The 23,901-nt window shown below is 42.1% G+C and overlaps 1 protein-coding gene across 14 annotated transcripts in view; it reads right to left on the reverse strand.

The window, feature by feature from the left end:
• The window catches only part of CD44 (CD44 molecule (Indian blood group)), an 86,698-nt gene that overhangs the window by 31,799 nt on the left and 30,998 nt on the right, over positions 1 to 23,901 (reverse strand). For all 14 annotated transcript variants that reach the window (XM_060159409.1, XM_060159412.1, XM_060159406.1 and 11 more), the window contains exons 2-5: positions 19,637 to 19,802; positions 15,975 to 16,108; positions 9,580 to 9,648; positions 6,884 to 7,117 (exon numbers count right to left, since the gene is read on the reverse strand). In XM_060159409.1, coding sequence (XP_060015392.1) covers positions 6,884 to 7,117; positions 9,580 to 9,648; positions 15,975 to 16,108; positions 19,637 to 19,802 — 603 coding nt within the window. The remainder of the gene's footprint in view (positions 1 to 6,883; positions 7,118 to 9,579; positions 9,649 to 15,974; positions 16,109 to 19,636; positions 19,803 to 23,901) is intronic.

A 23,901-nucleotide genomic window follows, 5' to 3' on the forward strand; every position in this document is an offset into this window, starting at 1 on the left:
GAAATAGCATTGTATGTGCTTTCATTCTTTCACCACTCAAGAGTCATCTATACATGATACAGATGGCGGAAAGAAAGGGAAAAAGCACAGAAGTTCCATTTCTTTCCAAGGCCCAAACCAGGGTTCAAAGAATGTCAGAGATGGAAGGATCTTAAACAGCATCTGGTTCATGCTCCTCAACTTGAAGATGAAAAAGCTGTGCTGGACAGACCTTGACTTGTCTGAAGTTAGGATGATTAAACAAGAGAGAAGTCTTGAGGAGAGCATGAGAGCTGTCTTTGAATTTTGAAAGGCGATAACATAAACAAGGGATTAAAGTTTTGTTTGTGTTTCTAAAAGGTCAAACTAGGACCTGTGGTGAGAATTTCAGGGAGATCAATATTCTTCCAGATGTTAGATTAAAAAAGGTAATAATCTGAACTCTCCCACAATGACAGTATTATACAGAAAGTATTATAACCCCCACCATCAGAAAGAGCACTTAGCAGGAAAATTGTGTCAAAGATTAAACGATTGGAAATGTTGATGGAACGAGACTGTTTAAGATCCTCTCCACATCTGAGAGTCTTTGATGCTAAAGGATGATGAGTCCTCGCGCATCATCTTCTACACATTCTATCTTGGTCAACCAATATCATCCTGCAAGAATTTAGGGTATGACACTTCTGCCAGCAGTCCCACACACATAGCCCCAGCAACCCCTGATACATGCAAGAAGGACACATGAGGTGAAAGCCCGAAAGAGATGCCATTCCACTTTAGTTGGCATCCAAATTCCCTAGCAGCCTTGCCCATGGTCGCTTTTATATCAACACTAGATTTTGCAAAGCAGAACAGAACATTTTGAGACCCAGTTTTTGAAAATAGGATAATCAATCAGGAAAGACAAACGAAGATGAAGTGACCCAATGATCTCACTAACTAGACCAGAAGCAAGAGTCTTGACTTGAAAACTTCCAAAGACTGCCATTTCTGCAACCAGGATGTGCATCAGAAGAACAGTAGAGAATAGTAGACAAAAAACTGAAAAAAGTTCAAGCAGAGAGGCTGAAACCATCATTAAATCGCCAAGTACAAAAGTAAAGTGAATTAGATTTCTTTTTTCCAGTTATCAAGAAAGCCCAGAAGTGTCACAAGATGAAGTACTGACAAGACCTTTTCCTTCACAGCGTTTGTACTATGAAGATGAACATTGTCAACATTTTAAAAATACCATTGTTTAAATTCTGCAGTCAGTCTCTCTCTCTCTCTCTCTCTCTCTCTCTCTCCCTCTCTCTCTCTCTCTCTCTCTCTCTCTCTCTCTCTCTCCAGCATTATCTTAATCAGTATGATATGCAATCATAACATAACATCAGTACTATTTTCCTCACAGGAGTATTTGTGAAAATAAAAAATACAGTTTATTCAATGTATTATAAGCTAAGCAAATGTAAAGGACCATTTTTATAACTCTTTTCCTGCATAAAAAATGCTTAATTATTTTGAAATATGGCCATATCCTCCATCAACGAAAGTTAGTAAGTGAAGGTATGCTTATAATATCCCATTGTTATAGACTTTGAATCTTTTTTCCGCAAAAGCTCTCAAACTCTCAAAAACACTTTATAGTGATGTAGAATTAACAGTCATACATCCAGGGAGCTTTTTAGAGGCCTAGATTTTGATATAAAGCAACAGGTCACTTCCCACACTTTATAGTTGAGGTATCAGATGTCCAAACAATTGCTCAGGGCCTATACTTTCCATCTGTAAATCAGTATTTTCCTCTATTATTATTACTGGCTGTGATAATTAGATCAGTGGAAAGTAGGAGTATGCATTTTCTAATAGACTTCTTTCAAGAGGACATGTTCTGAATTAAGCTCTTAATTGAAGCTCTGAAGGAAAAATAATTCTGATTCTACGTGCATGTTGCCAAAGGAAAACAAGTAGGACATTGGGCAGAATCCAGTCATGTCCCCAGATCTGTGGGCCTCTCTGTTAAATGAAATGGTACCAAGATCCTGTTCTAAGGATGGTGACAGAACATCAGTAGGAAACTTCAGCATGATAATGGTGTTCCTTCCGTTAACATTGAAAGGCTTGGCATTTAGGACAACAGATAAGCAAAAGACGTAACAGTTGACCTGCCATTGCTGTTGTTGTCTGGTCCTGAGTCTTAGGCTGTGAATTACCAAATGGGGGCCATATCCAATTATTTTGCTCCTGAGCTGCTGCATTCCCACACACATAGCCCCAGCAACCCCTGATACGTGGAAGAAGGCTGTTTGAGGGCACCGTTGAAGTAACTGGATCGATTATGAAAATATCATTTTGTGAGGTCTTTCTAGAAAACCTTTACTCTCAGTCCTGTCTATATAAAATGTATGCATATACTATAGAGTGAAGATTAGAGAAGAGTGAGGCCTGATTTTATCTTTCCAGTCTCCTAAAGTCTCTTAGAATCTTAGGACAACATCAGAAATGCAAATTCTGTATGGATAACCACAGAGTGCTACCCATTCTTCAAACGGAGACCCCTGAATACAGGCTCAGAACAAACCCAAGTAGCAACTGAATAACCCGTGATGGAAAAGAGATTTTATAGCTACCTGATTGGGTGACCCAGCCATGAACTGGATCATTCATTTATTTTCGGAATATCTTTAGAGGTGTTTGCTTGTATCTTTTGGATCTGTCTATCATTTTACCCAGGAAGCTTGTGATGACAACTGGCATTTCAAAGTTCCACCCACACTCATTAATCTCAAGTCAAGCATTATACTTGAGCAGGAACTTTGCAAAGGGTGTGTATTCAAAGTGTTGAAATCAGATAAAGCTTTGTCAAGTATCCATCTAACACTTCCTGTCACTTTTAATTCTAATTCAGAATGTGTTTCCAGAAAAGAAACACAACTGCCCAAGTTAGAGAAATTCTGGACTCTATGCAAATTAGAGAAAGGATAATCGGTGCTATTTTGCAATTTGAAATCTCCCACTTGACTCTCAAGCTAGACTTGAGTCGAGAATGTTTCCCTGTAGACGAAGAATGGCAAAGATCATCAGGATAAACATCTAAACCAGGTGAGATTTTTAAAAACCATTTTGAGTCATATGCGCCCTTGAAAATCTGATATAAGTTATTGCTTCTCTCCTCGAAAAACAGATCCTACACATACGTATTCTCAAAGTTTTGCATATTTTTGGTGGCTCTTAAATAGCTTCTGGCCTATCATTGAACCTACTGGATGTCCATGAACTCCAGGTTAAAAGCTTTGACTCTATACACACCCAATGTCAACTACCTACACAACATGCTCTATGCTACAAAGGACACATTTGCACAGAATAGACTAGAGAGATTGGAACCAATTTCACCACTGATGCCCCCAGATAAACCTGGGCATCCCCTTGGAAAATCTGCAAATTTTCCACTTTCCACCACTTTCTTACCTCAGTAACTTTATTAAAGATGCAGAACTCTGGACACCCTCACCCTATAGTACATCAGATAGAGACCAACAGGAAGCAAACATACAAAAGCAAGACAGAAATAGGCATTATTTCTGTCTTCCTAAAAAGAGGTGTATGCGATTTGGGGAAAATGAAAAAAGCTACTGCCAAGACAGCAGAGTTTTCAATTTTCCCCACCCAAGCAGATCATGCCAGACCAAAAAATAATAATAATGATAAAAATTTTAAATATATATATTTATATATATATACACACACACATATATATTTTTCTTTTACACCCAGAAGACAAGGAACTAGAGAGTTCCAAGGCAGGAGTCTGCTTCCTGAATTAGTTTAAGTTTTTGGATTCCAAAGAATTCCTGATCACCAATAGAAAAAAGGCTTATGACATGCCTCCAGGAAAGCACTTCCAAAAAACAACATTTATAATAGAAAGGCTGCTGGAAGTCAAAACCTACCCAGATGGTCGTTCTCACTGGCTCTCCCTATTGCCACCCACTAAGGACCCTCAAGGATGGAATCAGCCACACAAGCCAAAGATACTCTTCTCTGTGCTCAGCCAGCCCTCCTCTTGACTTCTGCCCTCCTGTACGCATTAGAGGGGATTTGCAATCACTCCCTCCTGGTAAGTCCCAACTCTGAGTCCAACACTCATGAGGTTTTGGGATTCTCCTCACTGGGCTTAGAAACTATGGTCTATTCATGAACGAGCGCTAACTTGTTTGAGTACACCATACGCTATGTTCAAGTTTCTACCTGATTCTTTTCTTTGACACCTTTCTTCCCATGAGCTGATTTATTTGGCGCTGCCGTAATGGGTTCTATAGCACTTCCATGACTCTCAGGTTGGCTCTGGACTCACTCTGCTGGGCATACAAGTCTCTCTCTTCCTAAACTACTGAAACGTAACTAAGTGCTCTGGAAAGAGGAAAACACAATTCTTTTCTCAACCCAAATCCTGAACTATTTGTATTTAAGTAAACATACTTTTAACTAAATCATTTCCTTGATTTCTGAACAGTATATAGGCTCCATGAAGGTAGGTCCAACTCTGAGTCCCTAGTAACTAGAGCAATGTCTTGCACAGAGAAGACCTCAAATACCAGTTGAATGAATGACTAGGTTACTAATCCTTACTTCTCCTCAATATTACTTTCTAATGGTGTTTACCAATAGGTCCCAGGCATTAGAATAGCTGGGTATGTAGTAGGTCTTCAAAATATGTTTGCTGACTAAGGCAGGAGAGGCGCGGTCCTTTAAAAGATGTGCTATGAATGTTTATAAAATGTCCTCATTGCATTTTTTAAAGGACATGTGAAATACTATTTCTCTATAGGCTGTCAAGCAGCTTGAATGTTAATTTCATCTGGTTCCCACAAGATATCTTTTGTCACTATTTTCTTCTTTGGTGGGAAATGGTACTTTAGGATAGACCCGATCTGCTTCCTGCTGAGACCACTAGTTGTTGCGTTTGCCAACATCTGACAAAATTGCATGTCCTGATGATAAACCCCTTCAATGTGGCTACTTTATGAAGGCAGGGAACTCAAGACGCAGCAAGTAACTAGCAGCCCACCTGCCTGGTCTGCAGAAACTTCTCTCAAGAAGGGTTGTCCATGGAATTACAGACAATACAGTGACATAATCTTTGGAGAGCTAATAATCTGGAAAATCATGGGAAGTTTGAAAATATGTGCTTTTTGAAATGTTTCAAAGAATCTGAGGAGAATGATCACAACTCAACCCTATTTGTATCACCCTTCTCAGCCAGATGCTAACAGAAATTTAAGACACTGTTGAGAAAGTAACCTTACATTAAAACCTAAGTGTCCATCGACAGATGAATGGATAAAGAAGATGTGGCACCTATATACAATGGAATATTAGCCAGCCATAAAAAGAAACGAAATTGAGTTAGTTGTAGAGAGGTGGATGGACCTAGAGACTGTCATACAGAGTGAAGTAAGTCAGAAAGAGAAAAACAAATACCGTATGCTAACACATATATATGGAATCTAAAAAAAAAAAAAAAAAAGGTTCTGAAGAACCTAGGGGCAGGACAGGAATAAAGACGCAGACGTAGAGAATGGACTTGAGGACACGGGGAGGGGGAAGGGTAAGCTGAGACGAAGTGAGAGAGTGGCATGGACATATATACACTACCAAACGTAAAATAGATAGCTAGTGGGAAGCAGCCGCATAGCACAGGGAGATCGGCTTGGTGCTTTGTGACCACCTAGAGGGGTGGGATAGGGAGGGTGGGAGGGAGACGCAAGAGGGAAGAGATATGGGAACATATGTATATGTATAGCTGATTGACTTTGTTATAAAGCAGAAACTAACACACCATTGTGAAGCAATTATACTCCAATAAAGATGTTAAAAAAAAAAAAAATCCTAGTGCTCTGGTGATTTCCCTGGCTTCTGGGTGATGAGGAATAGAAAAGGGCCCTGTCTGGAGCATTTGCAAACCAGTAAATTTCTGCCACACTCTTTGAAGACCCGAGTTCCACCCCTCAAGAGCCGTAGCCAGGAAAAGAGAAAATCCACACCATAGTAGGAAAGCTGCTGCAGAAGCAGATGCCCTATTTGAGCGTGAATAATCCTCCACAGAAGGAACGCAGCCCATCTGGAAACCTGTTTTAAAACAAACCATAGGGGAAAAGCAAAGAAGGAAGCAGAGAAGGAGACAAGGGGAAAATATAAACACCTCCCAATGAAAGTGAAGCCCCGGGACCAAAAACCCAAAGAAATCTAATGCAGTGTTTACATATTTGCACTCCAGCTGTCCCAAAGTAATGACACCCACATAACCAAGCAAGAATTAAGAACCTTCCCCTACCAGCTGGGATAGCAAACTTTTAAGCAGATTACTTTGATCAGATAACTCCTTCAGGTATGCTTCCTTAGACCAAACACAAAGGAATTGCTTAGCAAATCATGGGTGGTGAATATGACTAATTATTACTCAATTAATGATATGAATATAAATCAGGTTAAAACCTAAAAATATAAAATTAAACTGAGAAAAGTAGCAGATGAAATGGCATGCATATGCTATGATCACAACTTTATGAAAACAACCTTATCCACAGATGGATAAGAACAAGAAGGAAACATGCAAACATGAAAATAGCTTCTGCATCAGGCTTGAACTGTCACCATATCTCTGGGACAAGAGAACAAGGGAAGTTCTTCTGAAAAACCTCCAATATGGTACTTCTTGTAGATGAAAAAAAAAAAGGTAGGCAGTAGCAGTCAATGCATACGGTGCACTGACGACCACAGCAGCCCGCCTCCCCAGGTGATGTCACCACCTTCTAGAGACGGAGGCAATCAACAGGTGAGCGGGGATCGCTCAGGAAGAGCAGAGACGTTTTCTGCAAACGAATCGCTATTGGAAAGCACAGTGATTCATTCTCCTTACTGGTAGCTGGGGTAGTCTCTGGGTTGCTGGGGACCCAGGGACTATCTTGGTCCGGGGTCGGGTACACGGTTGGAAGATGGGTGTGGAAGATGTTGTAGCCCCCTGAAGTGCTTCTCTCACTGGAGGATCCACTGCTCATGTCCTCCTCGGGAGTGGTGCTGGGGTTGATGTCATCGGGGTTAGTTCTGTATTCCCCTTTCTTGGTGTACCGGGTGCCGTCACGGTTAACAATAGCTGGGAGACAGAGAAGGCACTTTCAGAGCTGGACAGCTGACGTTTTCCGACTGCAGGAAAACTGTGGCTTATCTTAGAAGACTTCAAAGCTATTTTTCTTTTTTATGAAGCAAACCAACACCTAACTACCTCTCTAGTTGGGGGGATAGAGTGACCGATGCACTAAGAAAGTGAACTCTCCCTGCCCACCCACACACCCTGGAAATGCGGTGGGGGAAAAAGGGTGTGTTTGGGAGTCCCCAGGTTTGAATCCCAGCTTCGTGTGGCTTTAGACAAGGTAGGTAACCCTCTGAGCTTCAGTTTCATCATTTGTAAAATAGGGATGATACTACCTTCTGCTATGAGCACTATATGATATGTTGTATGGAAAGTGCTTAGCGTAGTATTCAAGACAGAGTTGGTGCTCAATAAGTGATAATTCTCCTGCCTGGTCCCTACCCTCCCTTCTCAAGTGCATGTGATATTTGTTGCTATTAACTCCACCAATTTCGAGAAAGGATTTGAAATAGGAGACAAAGAAGTGATAGGTCTCAGCAGGGAATATACAAGCATAACTCATTTATTTGTGCTTCACTTTATAGCTTCACAGATACTGTGTTTTACACCTTGAAGGCTTGTGGAAACTCTGCGTTGTTAGATAATGGTTAGCATTTTTTAGCAATAAAATATTTTTAATTAAGGCACGTTTTTTAAAAACATAATGCTATTACACACTTGGACTACAGTATAGTATAAATGTAATTTCTCTATGTGCTGGGAAACCAAAACAATTTATTGCAATATTCACTTTATTGCGGTGGTCTGAAACCTAACCCTCAATACCTCTGAGGTATGCCTATAAATTTAAAAATCCACAAAGAATTAAATTTTCTTTCTAAGCGGCAAATGTTGTCAGTTTAAATGAACTTCCAGTCCTGGCTAAGAAATCAGCATGCTTAAATATTGACAGAGCCTCTGCCATCTTCTGTGAAATTCAACCTAAAATGAAGAAGCACAGATGTGTACAAAGGTCAAAGTCTTTGGTTTAAACAAGCAGATGACTAGAATGACAGGAGGAGAAAAAGCAAGGAGGACTTCTTTCATCGTTCTCCTCTAAATGTGTTTGTTGCCTTCAAGCATGGGTCACTCACTTCACAAGTGTGCATTTAGCGGAAATGATTTTCTGCTGTATGGCATTGGTAGGACTAATGAGTCTGTCTGTCTGCCTATCTAGATTGCCCAAGTAGAACTATTAATAAAACATAAATTTGAAAACATTCCAAAGTCTCAATCACCCTAATTATCTCTGCAGATAAAGCTCTGACAAGAAAATATGACTAAACTTGAACAGGTCTAGACTTTGAGAGAGATCTGTGGGGACCAAGGAAATGGGGCATTTATTGAGCATCTACTATGGGTCAGGCGTGCATCAGACACATTATCTTTCTTAATTTTCATGACAAATTTCATATGTTGTTTCATTACTCGGATGAGAAAACTGAGGCTCAGCTCACCCGGGTGGTAAAGAACTAGGATTTCAAACCAGGCCTGATGTAGACAGCACACCTCACAGTGCAGGCCTCCCCTTCCTTTTCCAAGGTATAGCCCAGGGGCAATCTCTTTCCTAACTGTGGGGGGCTGGAACCGTGTGGTCCAGGACAATTCTGGTCCCTCTGCCACCATCATCACTGTCCCCATGCACACGGAGGGGTCTGGCTCTTAGGAGGCAGAAATCCAGCCTCCTCGTCACTGTGATACTTCTCAAAAAATGAGGCTCAGAGTCGATCAGGTCAAGGTTAACAGGTTGACCTATTTGAAAGTTCTGGCTGAAATATTCTGTTTTCCACAGTGCCAGCTGCCTACTTCTGAGGATAATCAAGATGGTTTTAGGTCGACATGTTGTAAATCACGCTGAAACGCTTATCAGGAAGTTTGTATCCTTTATTATCATGTTTCAATACTCCAGTTAAATCAAACAGAAAATTTGGGGGGCCAGAATGTCCCTACCCCTGACCCTTATCAATCCCTGTCTCTGAGAAAGAGAACATAGCTCAGACTCAGAGCCTTCAGCAGCTGGAATTTAAGAACATCATTTAATTTTTCTTACATTTATTTTTAAGGTTACGTTTTATGTATAACCAGAGATGTTGGCTTTCCATTTGCAGTTTTTTTTTAATGTATTTTAAGTAGAAAAGAATGGGTCAATTAAATGAAAAATATCAAGTAAAAGATAGTTCTGTGTCCACAGAGATGCCAAAAAAATGTGAAAGTAGTTTTCAGATGACTGATGTTTGAGGAACAATGTATTGGGGTAAACCAGAGAGCAGTTTTAAGTCATCGAAGGAAAAGGGGAAGGGATGGTAAATCACAGCCACTGTCCCTAACCTTAGGGAAATAAGTGCTATTTTATAAAACATAGAAAATGGACCTCATCCTTTCTCCAAGAATAGGAAAACTCAATCAAGGTTAAAAGAGATACGTACTTATGGTAATTGGTCCTTCAAAGGTATTGGGCAGGTCTGTGACTGATGTGCAGTCTTCTTCAGGTGGAGCTATGAAGTAGAAAAGAAAAAAAAAGGCATAAGAACTTGAAAAAAATAGGAGCCTAACTGATGTTCATTTCTACTAGTTAGGATGGTATTTTATTATAACTTATCCCAAATCATTCTCTTCTTCTGAAACTTAAGTTTCCTAGGAACTTCTCTGACCTTGGTGACGAATTTCCCACTTTTATTTTGCTGCACACATTTTTGGAAGCTTACTTGTTCCCCTCCCCATGCCAACAAATTCATTCATTAACAAATGTATATGTTCTATTTCAAGCACTGTGGAAAGCTGGGGATACAACAGTAATACGATAGACATGGTTCTTCTCTAATGAGGTATACATTAGAAGTTATTTTTAATTTATTATTATAAAATTAATATGGGAATAACTGTAAAACTGTTAAAATAAAGAAATGTATGAACTATAATGAGGAAATCACGTGTAAGCCCAATAATTTACAGAAATGATGGAAAAACACAGCCGACAAATGCAATCAAATGCCTGTCAACATGAACAGCATGAGAATCTGAAGATTAAAATAATCAACAAAGAATTTACTTAGTAGAAATATTTTTTAAAAAAACTAATCTTTCATCTTTTAATTAATGTATAAATTAATTTATTTAACAAATCTCCTAAGTGCCTACCGTATACAGACTGCTTCTCCCCATATAGTTTCTGAGGTTGTCCGCCTTGGGTCCGGGTGCCCAGAGTATTTCCTGAGGCTTCTGTTTTGGCTTATCTCATCACAGGCGCCTCTGACTTCTTTTTCTTTTGTCCTCCATTTATCTTCTACTTCCCCCCCCCCTTCTTCAGGGATAAAATTTCTGACTGTACGTTGGGCCTGCCTGATCACCCACAAATGTTACAAGAGCAGCCCTTTGAGAAGCACGTCTAAAGCTCTCTGAAAGCAGACCCTGAAAGTTCCCCCCTGCCTGCCATCCCATGAGTCCTAAAGGAAGCCTGTAGAATGCTTTAACCAGTGGTTCCATTCCTGCCCAAATGCTCTATTCCATAACTGGACCTTGTGTTGAGCTCTAAAAACTCAGAGAGTTTTAAACTGGCTTTGCTGTTATAGGAAGATTGGATTCATTTGTGTATTACAGCTTTTATACTCTGTGTGTGTGTGTGTATGTGTTTGTGTATATGTATGTGTGTGTGCGTGCTTTAATGTAAAATGGAAACTTATTTGTTAGGTTGGTTTTTTCCAGAGTTGCTTCTTGGCAAAGAGGAAAGAACAAAGAGATGGATGGATGGATGGGTGGATGGATGGATGCATGGATGGATGGGTGGATGGGTGGGTGGATGGATGGATAAATGGGTAGATGGATGGATGGTTGGATGGGTAGATGGATGGATGGATGGATAGATGGATGGATGGTTGGGTGGGTGGATGGATGGGTGGGTGGGTGTATGCATGGATGGAAGGATGGGTGGGTGGGTGGGTGGGTGGATGGATGGATGGATGGATGGATGGATGGATGGATGGGTGGGTGGATGGATGGATGGATGGATGGATGGATGGATGGATGGATGGGTGGGTGGATGGAAAGATGGATGGATGGATGGATGGATGGATGGATAGGTGGGTGGATGGATGGATGCATGCATGCATAGATGGATGGATGGACAAATGGTTGGATGGATGGATGGATGGATGGATGGATGAGTGGATGGGTAGGTGGATGGATGGATAAATGGATGGATGGATAGAGGGAGGAAGACTGCTATCACAAGGAAGTCTGTTATCACAAGTATTTTAAGTGTCCTGCCATAAATTGCTGGGTACCCATGACACTGGACAAAAACACAAGTCAAATGAAACAGGGTTTGATTGCTTCCCAGTTTCTAGGAGCATCTTTTCCCACAGATAAAGGGGATGCCCTTTACCTGCCTATTCTTTGGCCTCATAGTGAAACTAACTGGCAGCTTTATATATTCAACTGCAGAAGAGCAGGTCTTAGAAACAGCTGTTCTTGCAAGCATTGATCAAAAGATTTCTCTGAAGAGAGACTCTTCAAAGAGAAAGTCACCTCCTTGGTAAGGCCATTCCTCATCATCCAATCTAAACCAGCCTCTCACCACTCTCCCACATCCATCACCATTGCATATTTGTTCTCATTTCTTCTTCAGGTTTACTGCTAGCTAAAATTATCTTATTCACTTTACTTGATGGCTGTTCATGTCACATCTCACATCCCCTACCCTCTGCCACCCACTCACCTCCACAGAAATATGGAAACTCCACAAGATGAGGAGTAACTTCATCTTTCTTGGCTAGAACAATTTATTTGTGATGGGGACAGAGAAGCACTCAAATATTTGTTGAATGAATGAAAAAAAAAACACACCAATATAATTTCCCAACAGTCCATTCTTCCAGTAAACATACCTAAGATATTAATCCCCAAAATGGTCTGCAAATACAAACAGGTCAAGAAACATCCAGATGAACCCTGAATGACAATGCCATAAGAAATGATTAAAGGAAGTTTCAGATCTATCAGTTCTTTTACTCATTTTAAGCATTTACTCAACACATATGACAGATCCCATTATAAACGAGGAGAAAAAAGATAAACATTTCTGTGTCTGCTTTTGAGGAATTCACAGGTCATGGGAGACAATAATAATACTTCTTTAGATTTTTATAGTTTTCAAAAAATTTTCCCAATGATTCCCTCACTTGAAATTCAGGGCAAATAGCCAACCTGGGAGATCTTGCAGAATATCTACACAATCTGTGCTGGGGACACCACCAGAAACTGTCCTGACCTATGAGATGTTTCTGATATTATTATATTGCTCAAACCCAGAAACAGGCCTTGGATTATGGCTTCTTAGTGGCAGGGATGGAATAACCTCTCCCAATTTCAAACACAATTGCAGGTAACAGTAGTACACTGGGGATTTCCAGGAGTAAAGTTGTAACAGAATGAAGCATGATGTCAAAAACACTAAGACAGTTTTGCAAATGGTGAGAGCATTGGTTCGAATGGAGTCCCTTCATGCTCCAATTCACCCTAACTTTTATAAAGAACATCAGGTCTGGCAAACATACTAAGATGGATGCTGACCCAAATGTGCAGTTAATACATTCACGCTCCCATGTCAGATACAGGGCGTCATTGGACAGCCTTTCACTGTGTTTAATGAGCATCGCACTGCTGGGAGAATCAAGCCTGGTGAGGTTTCCCTGAACCAAAGGATTTGTTAGAAAGACTCTTGAGATGAGCTTCCTGATAGGCTGCATCTCAGAAACCTTGCGCCCACCACACCAAAATGGCCAAGAGAAATGTTAATTATTCAGTCTAGCCAATCACTCAGTGACATAGAAAGACAGCTTCCTCAATGCCCAATACATACTTGTTGAATAAATGAGTGAATGAATAAACAGATGAATGCAGAATCTTCCCCTAAATTCCTCCTTCAAAAGAGAGCGAGGTATTTTACTGAATGCAAACTTCAAAAATGAACTAATTCAGGTCAGTTCTCTGTGTTAACACAGAAGTCATCAACTTGTGCTGGGGCTGACCCCTGAGAAAAGAGGCAATAAAAAGCAGGAAGCCTTATCTTCATTTGTAAACCATAGGCTGTGTTTTACAAAAACACTGCTGAAATTGTAAGCTTATAGAAAGTATCTGCTAAGATGGAGCTGGCTTTGGTCCCTGTAGCCAATTTGTGTCGGGATCATATCACCAGGTCCTGACCACTTGCTTGTAGGTCTCAAGCTAAGATGGATTCAAAGATCTTTCCAATGGGATCGTTGGCACAGAGCACAAGGTTATCAAGATCTGTCTCTCACTCAACACTCCCATCACTCAACTCTAAACCAAGACATTTAGAATGTATTTATCCTTAGATAAACATTCTTCCCCAGCTCCTTTATTTTTCATCTCATGAATTCAACAAGATTAAATCCCAAGACAAGAAATATGCCCTCTGGTTCCTTCTAACTCCACTCTGCCCAACACACTACTGAATGCATGTCGTTGATCAATAAATACTTTTTTAAAAACATATAGAAAATTGATAAAAGTGCTCTAACCATATTGAGTAAATTTAGATATGAGAAAAGGAAAACCATCGCTTTGAACTTTACTACTTTGCTACAGCTGCTTTGCCACGCACTACCCCCCCAGGACATCTCAAGCTTTTTAACAGAACTAACCTCCCCAAAGAAGAGGAAAGTTCATCAGTACCGTTCACTCCCTTCTTTGAAGATGGGCCCAACCCTATGGGCAAAAAGGACAGGGAGAAAAGTCTCAGTAGTAACTGGCCTAGACAGCTTCAACTCCAGGCGATAAAACAGTGGGAGCTTCTCCCTTTTTGAATGAAGGTTCTTTCCAGCAAGGGACACCAACTTGTAAAACAGGCGAGACAATGTGCATACACTACAACATAATTTATTGCATACATTCACCCGAAAAGATTCAGTGGGAGAAGCAACAGGCAGTGCCTCTCCAGAGGCTGGAGAGTATGCAGCCTTGAATTTGCCCTTTCCACGTGACCAACCCCTTCACCTAAAGCACGAAGCCTTCCCAAAGCCTTCCTCCGACCTCTGACCTCTAAGCTAACCTAGTTAGAACACGTGTGGCTCTGTGTCTCTTTCCTACTGAAGTGCATGTGGTTCTTTCCTACTGAATTGCATGTGGTTTTTCTCATCATGTTATTAGAATAGACTTTCTGGTATAGGTATGGGGACTGGATAGCGACCACGTATTGTTTAGCCTCAGTTGGACTCTCCTCCTTGGGTCAAACTCCATTTGTGTTCTTTGCTTATATTACAGGGAAGAGTAAACACTCTGTAGTTTTCCTCGTTTTAAGTGCCCCTCCATCGGTTCAGTGACCTGTATAAATTTGACATAATTTACTGGCCTCATGCACTCCATTTCAACTAACCAGCCCTGATATTTTCTCTTTCTCCTAAGTGCTAGAATTCCCTTCTGAATTCCCACTCTCATCCCTGCTGCTCACACAACAGTGGATGGGTGGGGAAGCCAAAAGCTACTGATGTAACCTCACACTTTCTCTGATGCCCTATTTAAGCTTAAAAATCCATGTAGACTTTATATTCTACTACATATTACACATATGTAATATCTGTGTTTGATTTATAAAAACAATGTCTTAAGTCATCATGTAATAATATCTGTCTCATATAGGGAATATCTTAAGTCATCTTCCAGCTAATTTAACATCCCCTTCCTACCTTTAAGGAAACTGACATGTCAACAAGATGTACCACATTTGCCTTGTGACTCCGTCTTCCCCTTCACACACTCTTAAACCTTCAGGGGGGAACAGAAGGCCCCGTTTGAAGTAAGACATTTGATGGTTGGCATTCAAAAATTTGACATTGCTGGGTTTGACTCTCTTCAAAAGACCCTGAAGACCCATGGTGCACAGAATTTCAAGATGTTGCTAGGGCCTGAATTAGACTTGTAAGCACGAGTCTCCAGGCTGGTGGTTGGAAGCAAGTCCCTTACACAGGGAGGGGGGCCTGGCCAGCAGCCCAGCACGCATATCCTAACTTGGCTTTCTTATTCTCTAGCTGTTGGGTTTTCAGTTGTTGGGTAAGGACTCAAGAAGGTCAAAGCCCTACCATATATCCTCCCAGCCTTCTCTCCGGCCCCAACATGTAACAAACACCTCCAAGCGAAGCCATTTGGCTTATGCCCCAATGCTACCATTAGATTCGATTCATGTCACTCCCTTATTCAAAACCCTGCCATAACTTCCCATCACGCTGAGAATAAAGTCCAAACTCTCTACCATAGCTTACAAAGCCCTATGCGACCTGGCACCTGCCTACCTCTCTGACTTCATTCCCTGGCTTTCTCCCCTCTGATCACCGGGTTTTATCCACCATGGCCTCCCTGCTACTCTCAGCACAGGCCATGATGCTCCCACAGGCCTGGCTTTGCACTGCTATCCACGGTGCCATGGCTTCCCTCCCTCGCTTCGCTCAGGGCTCTCCCTATCCCCAGCTCCTCAGAGGCACTTTCCCTGACTATCTTCTCAGGAAAACAAAGCATCCCCAGCACTCTGTAGCCCGTTGCTCTGCTTTCTTTTTTGTAACGCTTGTTACGCTCTGACTTTACGTAAGTTATTTAATATGTATTTGTTCACTGTTGGCCTTTCCAACTTAGTAGGTAAGCACCCTGGAAACAGGAATCCTTCTTCTCCTGGAGAGATACTCAGTGAACATCTGTTATGTGAATGGAGGCTACACGAATCCCCACTTAAACCAAGATTGTCAGCCATGTTGCTGAAGGCTGGCAGGCCAGAAGCAACCCAGAACACAAAGCCAATCCACTTGGAACCAACCTGAAGCATTGAAGCAATACGTGTCATACTGGGAGGTATTGGATGTGAGGATGTACACTCCCGTGTTGTTTGCAGCACAGATGGAATTGGGGTGGATCCGGGGGATCACCACGTGCCCATCTATGAACCCGTACCTGCAAAAGAAAAACCAGAGGTCATCCACCCGCAAGGCTATAAGCGGGGATTTCATAATATCCCATCGAAGGACATTTCATGCAGTGCAATACATCCTTCAGTTCACCCCAGGGATGCTACAAGGTTTCGACAACTGAGTTATGGGAAAGCCAAAAATAACAGCAGAGGGACAGTGAAAGGGACCAGCAAGGCTGATGAAGACAAAGTGATTTTTTTGGAGCTCTATAAAAAGTGTTTGAAAAAAATCGATTCATGAAAGAAAAAAAAATTAGTTTCAAATAAAATCTATGGTCAGCAGTCAGGCCAGTTTGAACAAGCAGAGGGACGCCCAAGTCACAGAATGACCCCTTGACGATGTGAGACCCACTCTGGCCCGCCATTACCTTCCTGTTTGCCAGAAAATACAGAAAACGACTGCCTCGCATCAGACAGAACGAGATGGCTCTTCGTTTCAGTCCACGAATGGCAAACCTGCCTTATTTCCCAACCCCTCCTCTTCTTTCCTGGCCTCACCTTTTCCTGTGATTCCCTCACGCCAGACCTCATAGTTCTAAACACAAAGCCTTGTTTATATGCCATATACAATGCATCTTGTCCCATGAGCATCTCAGGCATAATTCCATTGCCAGTGGAAGTAAGTCGACCGTCATTAAAATGGGAGTCAGAGTAATTAAGTAGATAGCAATGCCTCATTAGCTCAGGAATTTTCCAGAAGCAGCAGAGAAGTGCTTAAGCCCCTTTGCCCCACCATGGTGTTTCTGGGAGCGGTTTGGAGCCGGAGGCTCTTTCAGATACAACATACAGCACCCAGCCTCTTCGATCAGCATCGTGGTGGCTGAATACTTACCGCACGATTTCTCTCCAATATAAAATGCCTCCGAAAATGAGATGTGGGCTGAGAAAATACCATTTACAAGGGAAGAGGCAGAGGCAAGGGAAGAGCAGAGAGGGAGAAGCTAAAGCCAACAGGTTTTTGAAAATGCAGTGCTGGCTAAAAGGCACAGCCCAAATCCTTTTAATCTTTCCTGCCAGGGGTGACAGTACATACTGCATCACCCTGCAAGACCTATGGGAATGGTTGTGAGTCTGAAATTTCTAAGCACATCGAACTCATTATGTCTAAGTTGCAAAAGCTGACATGACTAATTCCTCATCTGAATGGCCAGACTGGTTTCTCCAAAGACTCCTGAGCTTGGTGCGGGGAGCGGCCGCAATTAAATGTTAGTAAGTTTCCATGTATCTGAGAATTGCTACTAATCAGGGTGGGGCAGACAGAAGAGAGGAGATGCTAAGGTTCTTCCATCACCCGTGAGACTCTCGCATCTGTCCTGTGGCAGGTATCTGATTCATAGCTACCTGAGTGAAATTATGGAAATAAGTTTTGCAACACTTAAAACCAGCCATGGGTAGAATGATAGCTGTCTTTGGCACAGTTTTTCTTCGTTTTTTTAAAATAATAACACTCCTTGGTGAGCCTCCTGCCCACCCCATTCCCATCACATTCTGCTAGCCTGTATCACACCGACATTCTAGAATTTAACTTATTCCTGAGTTTTTATCACATCGTGTCGGCCGCTGGTTTTATGTGTCATCCTGTCTATAAGTTGGAGATACTAAAATTTATATATGTGTATACTTCATGAGTAGGTTGGTGTTCCCAGGGAGGAAAGAAATACTCAGCAACTCCATCCATGCACCAGACTTTCATCTCCCTTTTGCTCTCAGTCCTTAGGGAGGGCGGGGTCATTCAATCTTGCCCTGGCCTCGGAAGCTGGTCTGGTATCCGAACTCCTCCCCATGAAAGTGATGCGGCCCAGGGTGGGCTGCAACTAAGTCTCAGTTGCTTCCTCTGCAAAGTGGGGTCATATAACCGACCCCTGGTGCAGTCTGAGGATTAAGGGAGGGATATGGGCTGGGGTCACCCGGCATCTAAGGGCTGGGCAGGTGGGCTGGGGTCACCCAGCATCTAAGGGCTGGATGATTGGCCAGTGGGTACAGTAAGAACTTCCCCTGTTCTCAACATATGGGAACTTTTCTGTATTTAGCAAGTTGGCCTTGTCTGCATTTCACAATCAAAATTCAGCTTACTAAATCCACTTTCTTAGGCCACTGACCTAGTCAGGGCCATAGTTAAACAATTAGCCTTAGGAATAGAATAAGTGGACCTGCTAATTAGCTTTCCTTCATTGCAGCCTACAGCTCAGGTTCAGAAGTTACCAGAGCTATCTGCTCCTTTTATATTCTCCCAAGACCCTGCTCTGAACACACACAGATGCCTGCACACATCTGCTCTTTGTTTTAGAGCAGTGCTGCTCATTAGAACTTTCTGCAAAACAGAAATGTTCTATAATCTACGTTGCCCGATAAAGTAGCCACTAGTCATTTGTGGCTAATCGAGCACTTGAAACGTAGCTAGTGCCAATGAAGAGCTGAAGTTTTGACTTTATTTAATTTTAATTAAGTGTAAATAGCCATCTGTGGCTGGTGGCTACCATATTAGTGCACTTGTGAAGATGTGCTTTTTCCTCAACAGCAGAAGTATCTCAGTTCCCACCCATACTATGGGTGCCTTACTCTGTAACCAAGGACAGGGGATAGATGTATTTAACTTACATTTAATGGTTTCCATAAGGAGTTCTGCAGCTTGACTTTTTAAAAAGCAGCCTGTGTTTGCGTGTTGAAGAGAAAAGGGAACCACGTTACCTAACGCTATCACATTGCAAAAGTGCAGAGGGGTAGCTGTAGGCTGGGGTGGAAACTTCAGAGAGCAGTTGTCCAGATTCCCCAGAGCTCTTCTAAAGAAAACAAACCAAACCGAAACACTTCACCACGGTGGTCACCACTGCTTGCTCTTAATGTGCACCACCTTCCACAAGCACATGAGAAATTCAGAAAAATAAGGGCCATGCTTGCTGTGAATATCCTGGAGCAGATATCCTGGGCCTGAGGACAGCTCCCTGAGCACTGTGATGTCTGGTAGGAGGCCTCTCTTGGTCCCTCTCATCGCTTTCCCATCACTTGTAATGATACATCTCAATAATTTTCATGCCCTTTTCTCTCAAATCAGAGCAACAGAGAAGAGAAACAAATCAAAAGAGAGAGAGTTGTTTGAAAAACCTGCTTTAGCCAAGTCTGCAGGGTGAAGACCCCACCAGGCACAAATTTATTTCAAGCACTGTTATTTGGTTCCCTTTCTATTGTGGTTCTGACAAGGACATTGCACGCTTCTTCAAAGCCTGGAGAGCATGTTGTGGAAGCACCTCAGGCAAGTGGCTTCCAACACATGACCCTTAAGGGCCTCCTCTAGGCAACCCCTCCCTCTGTGATTCACAAACGTGTCTTCAGCCGGCCCTCAATTTCAGCTGGTCATACTGGTTCCAGATGGACTTGGCCAGATTAATGGGTGGTGCCAACTCTTCAGGCAAGCAGCCATTCAGCTGTCACGGAGGAGCCTTCCTGGGCCTAAGCCCCACCCCCTGCACCCAGGCAGCCTACTTTCCCGCAGCAGGTGGGGGCTGGTCCCTTACCTGCAGGTCTCAAACCCTGCGAGCAGGGCTGCCTCCATCTGGGCCATGGTGGGCAGCGTACAATTGAAGGCCTTGCAGAGGTCAGCAGCCTCAGTCTTCGAGATGCTGTAGCGACCATTCTTCTCCACGTGGAATACACCTTTGTATCGGCAGGTTATATTTAGATCTATGGGATGAAAAGAAAAGGTTAGATTCTTCTGCATCAATAATTTGGAAAGGATAAGAAGTCTGTTTTAGAGCAGCCTCATTAAAAAGACAAATAATCTTCCCTACTGGCCAGAGCCTTCAACATTCACTGTAGCGTTTCAAAGCATCACTACTTCACTCTCAAATCTGAGATAAGAGGCAGAGAGTAGCATCACTTTTACATTCTCTCCGCCGACTGCTCTACAACAAAGTTTTTACAAAGCATGTGATTTATTTCTGATTAGGAAAGTAGCACAAACTTGGGGAAAACTTACAAAATTCAGGGAAGTAATGAAGGAAAAGCAAGTCCACCTCTAAGAAAACTACTGCAAACATTTTAAACATTTTGCTATATCTTGTTTCAGTTTGTTTTCTGAATGTGTGTGTTATGTATATACTTGCGTAGTTTAAATGGTACTAAATATACAATTTTAGGTGTAGGAATCTCTTTTTCCACTTAATGAGTATTTTTCCACAATCACGTGGTACGGCTCCCCAGCTGATAACCTCCAGTGACTTCTAGTCACACCCAGAATAAATTTCCTTATCATGGCTGATAAGACCCACATGACCTGGCTCCTAACCTTTAAGTAGCTCACTCTGTTCCAGGCACAAAGCTTTCCTTCAGTTCCTTTGGACATTCTGAGCCCTTTCCCACCTTAAACATTTAGGTCTGACTTTACCATTTCTTTTTTTTTTTTAAGATTTTGCAAAAACTATATTGATAGGGTATATGTGTGGAAGTCAGTTCTAAGGGGGAGTTAGAACAAGATGGGATAGATGGGATACAAAACAATACTGGACCTAACTTGCTGACATGAGTGCATTTTACATGTTTAGGTTTTTTAAAATTTTTTATACAATTTTTAAAGGTTACACTCCATTCAGTTATTACAAAATATTGGCTATATTCCCTGTGTTGCACAATACATCCCTGTAGCTTATCTTACGCCAAGTGGTTTGTACCTCTTACTCCCCTACCTCTATATTGTCCCCCGGCCCCTCCCAACTGTTAACCGCTAGTTTGTTCTCTACATCTGTGAGTCTGCTTTTCTGTTATATTCACTAGTTTGTTTTATCTTTTAGGTTCCACATATAAGTGATAGCATACAGTATTTGTCTTTCTCTGACTTATTTCACTTAGCATAATGTCCTCTAAGTCCATCCATGTTGCTGCAAATGGCAAAATTTAGTCCTTTTTTACGGCTGAGTAGTATTCCATTGTATATATATAGACCACATCTTTCTATCCATTCCTCTGTTGATGGCCATTTCTGTCTAGAATGTACTGTCCCCTGATCATCCCATTTTGTTTTTCAACTTGAAATCACCTCAACTTAGGGTCCTTCCCTGAACATTCTTATCCAACCCTCAGCGTCTCCCTCAACTTACTATGCTTTTGTGTCTTCACAGCAACTTGTCTATTTATTTGTGCATTTGGTTTTTTCTGTCTGCCCTTTCTTTTGATGGAAACTCCAAGAAAGCAAAGGCCTTTTGCCTGTTTACAGCTGTTTCTCTAACACTCACATCAGTGGCTGACAGAGAGCAGATGCCCCATAAATATTTGTTGAATAAATGAACAACTCCTTGGAATTTCTTCAAAATCACACTTTGAACATATTGCCAGATAGATCCAAGACCTGTTCTTTACTTGCAAGAGTTAATGCGTACAAAATGAAACCTAACTGCTACCAACCAGTTTAAAAATGATTTAGTCCTAGGACTTCTGTGAGTTTGCAGACATGAATCTGAAATCTCAATAAGGAGCTGAAAAAAAAAAATCACCTGGTGTTCCCTGATCCTCTGTAACAATCTCAAAAGACTTCAAAGCCCTTAACTGAAAACTCAATATTCTTCTGCATGATGCCCAGTTTGCACCTGAGTAAACGCCAACACAGAAAGGTTCTGTCCTTGAAGCTGTCCTGCTGAAGCAGAGCACTTCCTTGAGCCTCAAAGACAGTCAGACATTGACTCTGCCAATGCCAGACACCACTCTGTCAGTCCCAATTCAGACAGAATTGGCTTTAACTCAGAATCTCTCTCTCACGTGGGTGGGTCCACAGGTCATCAGGAAGATTCTGCTTACTTATCAATGAGAAAACTGGGGCTCAGAAAAGTGAGCTGCCCAAGGAAGTGAGAATTGCCGTCCAGAGCCTGTAGTTGCCTTCCTGAACCCCAGTTGCTTTGTTTTACATTTCTGAGCTGATAGCCAGGGCGGAGAAGCCTGCAACCGCAGCGTCCCTGGTTACCCAGCAACTTTGGGGTTCCGTGTGGCATCACCTTTCAAAGACCCTGAGAGGTGACTTGTATGTATGTATGTATTATTTATAGGTGAAGAAAGTGAAGCTCAGAAAAATGAAATGACTTTGCAAAGTCACCCAGCCATTAAGTGGCAGAGCTGGAATTCCATCTCAGGTCTGTTAACGCCAAAACCCACGCTCCAATCCACTTTGCTATGTGCCCAAGAATCCTTTCATATCATTAGAGCAAGTTTTCACTCTGGAGGGAAGAGATACACCTAAACAACTGTTACATAATGACAAAGATAGGGTCAGTGTTAATGGGATTGTACAGCCAACAAGTGCTTTCTCCTCTCTGAGCAGGAAGCAGCTTCCAATCACCAGAAAACAGAGTCTGATGAATGCAGATCGAGATGATAAGAAAACTGTTAAACTTCTCTACAACCTTTCTCAACTCTGAAAATAGTAAAAGAAGACATAAGAAATAGAGCTTTTGCAAAGACATAAGCCAATATCAAGTGATTCTCTTTTCTTTGTATCATTAGCATGGAGGTGCTTTTAAAAAACATTAGAACTAGGTGAAGTGGAGAAAACATGTTTTGGGGAGACTAATTCCTTTTTGGAGTGGTGTCCTCTGGAAGCCACTCACACAATACTTGGCTGGTGAGGCCAGGGGAGCACAGAGGGGGGAATGTACAGGGCCCTTTTGAAACGCTGTTTGTTTTTACTGACATTTTCAGCTTTGGCCTCGGTCGGCCAATCTCTGCCAAAGGAGACTGTCACGCTGGGTGACCGTCCTTCCGGGGGTCCTCCGTGTGTAGCTTACAAAAGAGCAGCAAAGCCTCCCAATCAGTTTCCTGGAGGTGAGGGAGACAGAGGACACTTCAGCAGATGCCAGGAGAGGCAGACCGCCCATCAGCGTGCGGCCAGGTGGTTGCTGTCACTTCTAGGTTAAAAATAAAGTCTGAGGCATGGATGGTGGTTTGGAGCTGAATGACAGTTTCTGTCTTATTAAAATAAATCAGAGTTTGCCACCTGGCACACAGAATATGCAAATGCGAAAGGAACCGATTCACACTGAGACGTTTGAATAAAATCCCTTGAGTTCCACGGGCGGCAGCCAACATCACTTGATAGATGATACACACAGGAATGTGTAAGTGTGTTTCTAGGTGTGCGTGTGAGTAGTGACTGTGTGATGTGTGTGCTTGAGGTCAGCCAAGACAGGAAGGGCCAGATAAAATCAAGCTTCAGCCTTCCTAGAAATGCGAGGCTTACCCAGCGTGTGTAGTAGGTGTCAGAAAAGGGCTGCTGAATGAATGAGGAAATTCTATGCAATGTGAGAAGTCCACGGCTTACATTTATCTTAATCTCACACATAGAAAAGGTCCAACTCCTAATCTTGATGGCATTCAGCCATCTGGGAATTCCGAAGACGGTGCCAAAACCTTCACTTCAGGTCAACAGTATTCACAGTTCCTCCCCTCTGGGTCCCTCGTGTCTTAAAAAGGACCAAGCCTTCAGGGCTGTGTATCCGTTAAGCCCTGATAATTAATGAAGACTTTCCAACAGGCTTTCTTAACACTTATGCAAACAGAAATTATTACCCCAAAGGGTATTGATGATACTAACAGCAATAATAGTAGCTAACACATATTGTGCACTCTTCTAAGCATTTGACAAGTATTAACTCATTTTATCCGTAAAACAACCCTATGAAGTAGGTAATATTATTATCCCCACCTTTCCCAATACAGAAACTGAGGCACAGAGAGGGGAAGAAACATGCCCAGGTTCACAGAGCTCGTAATGATGGAGCCAGGATTCAAACCCAGCCAG

This window comes from Lagenorhynchus albirostris, chromosome 9 (assembly GCF_949774975.1).
Source record: "Lagenorhynchus albirostris chromosome 9, mLagAlb1.1, whole genome shotgun sequence".
Classification (NCBI taxonomy): domain Eukaryota; kingdom Metazoa; phylum Chordata; class Mammalia; order Artiodactyla; family Delphinidae; genus Lagenorhynchus; species Lagenorhynchus albirostris.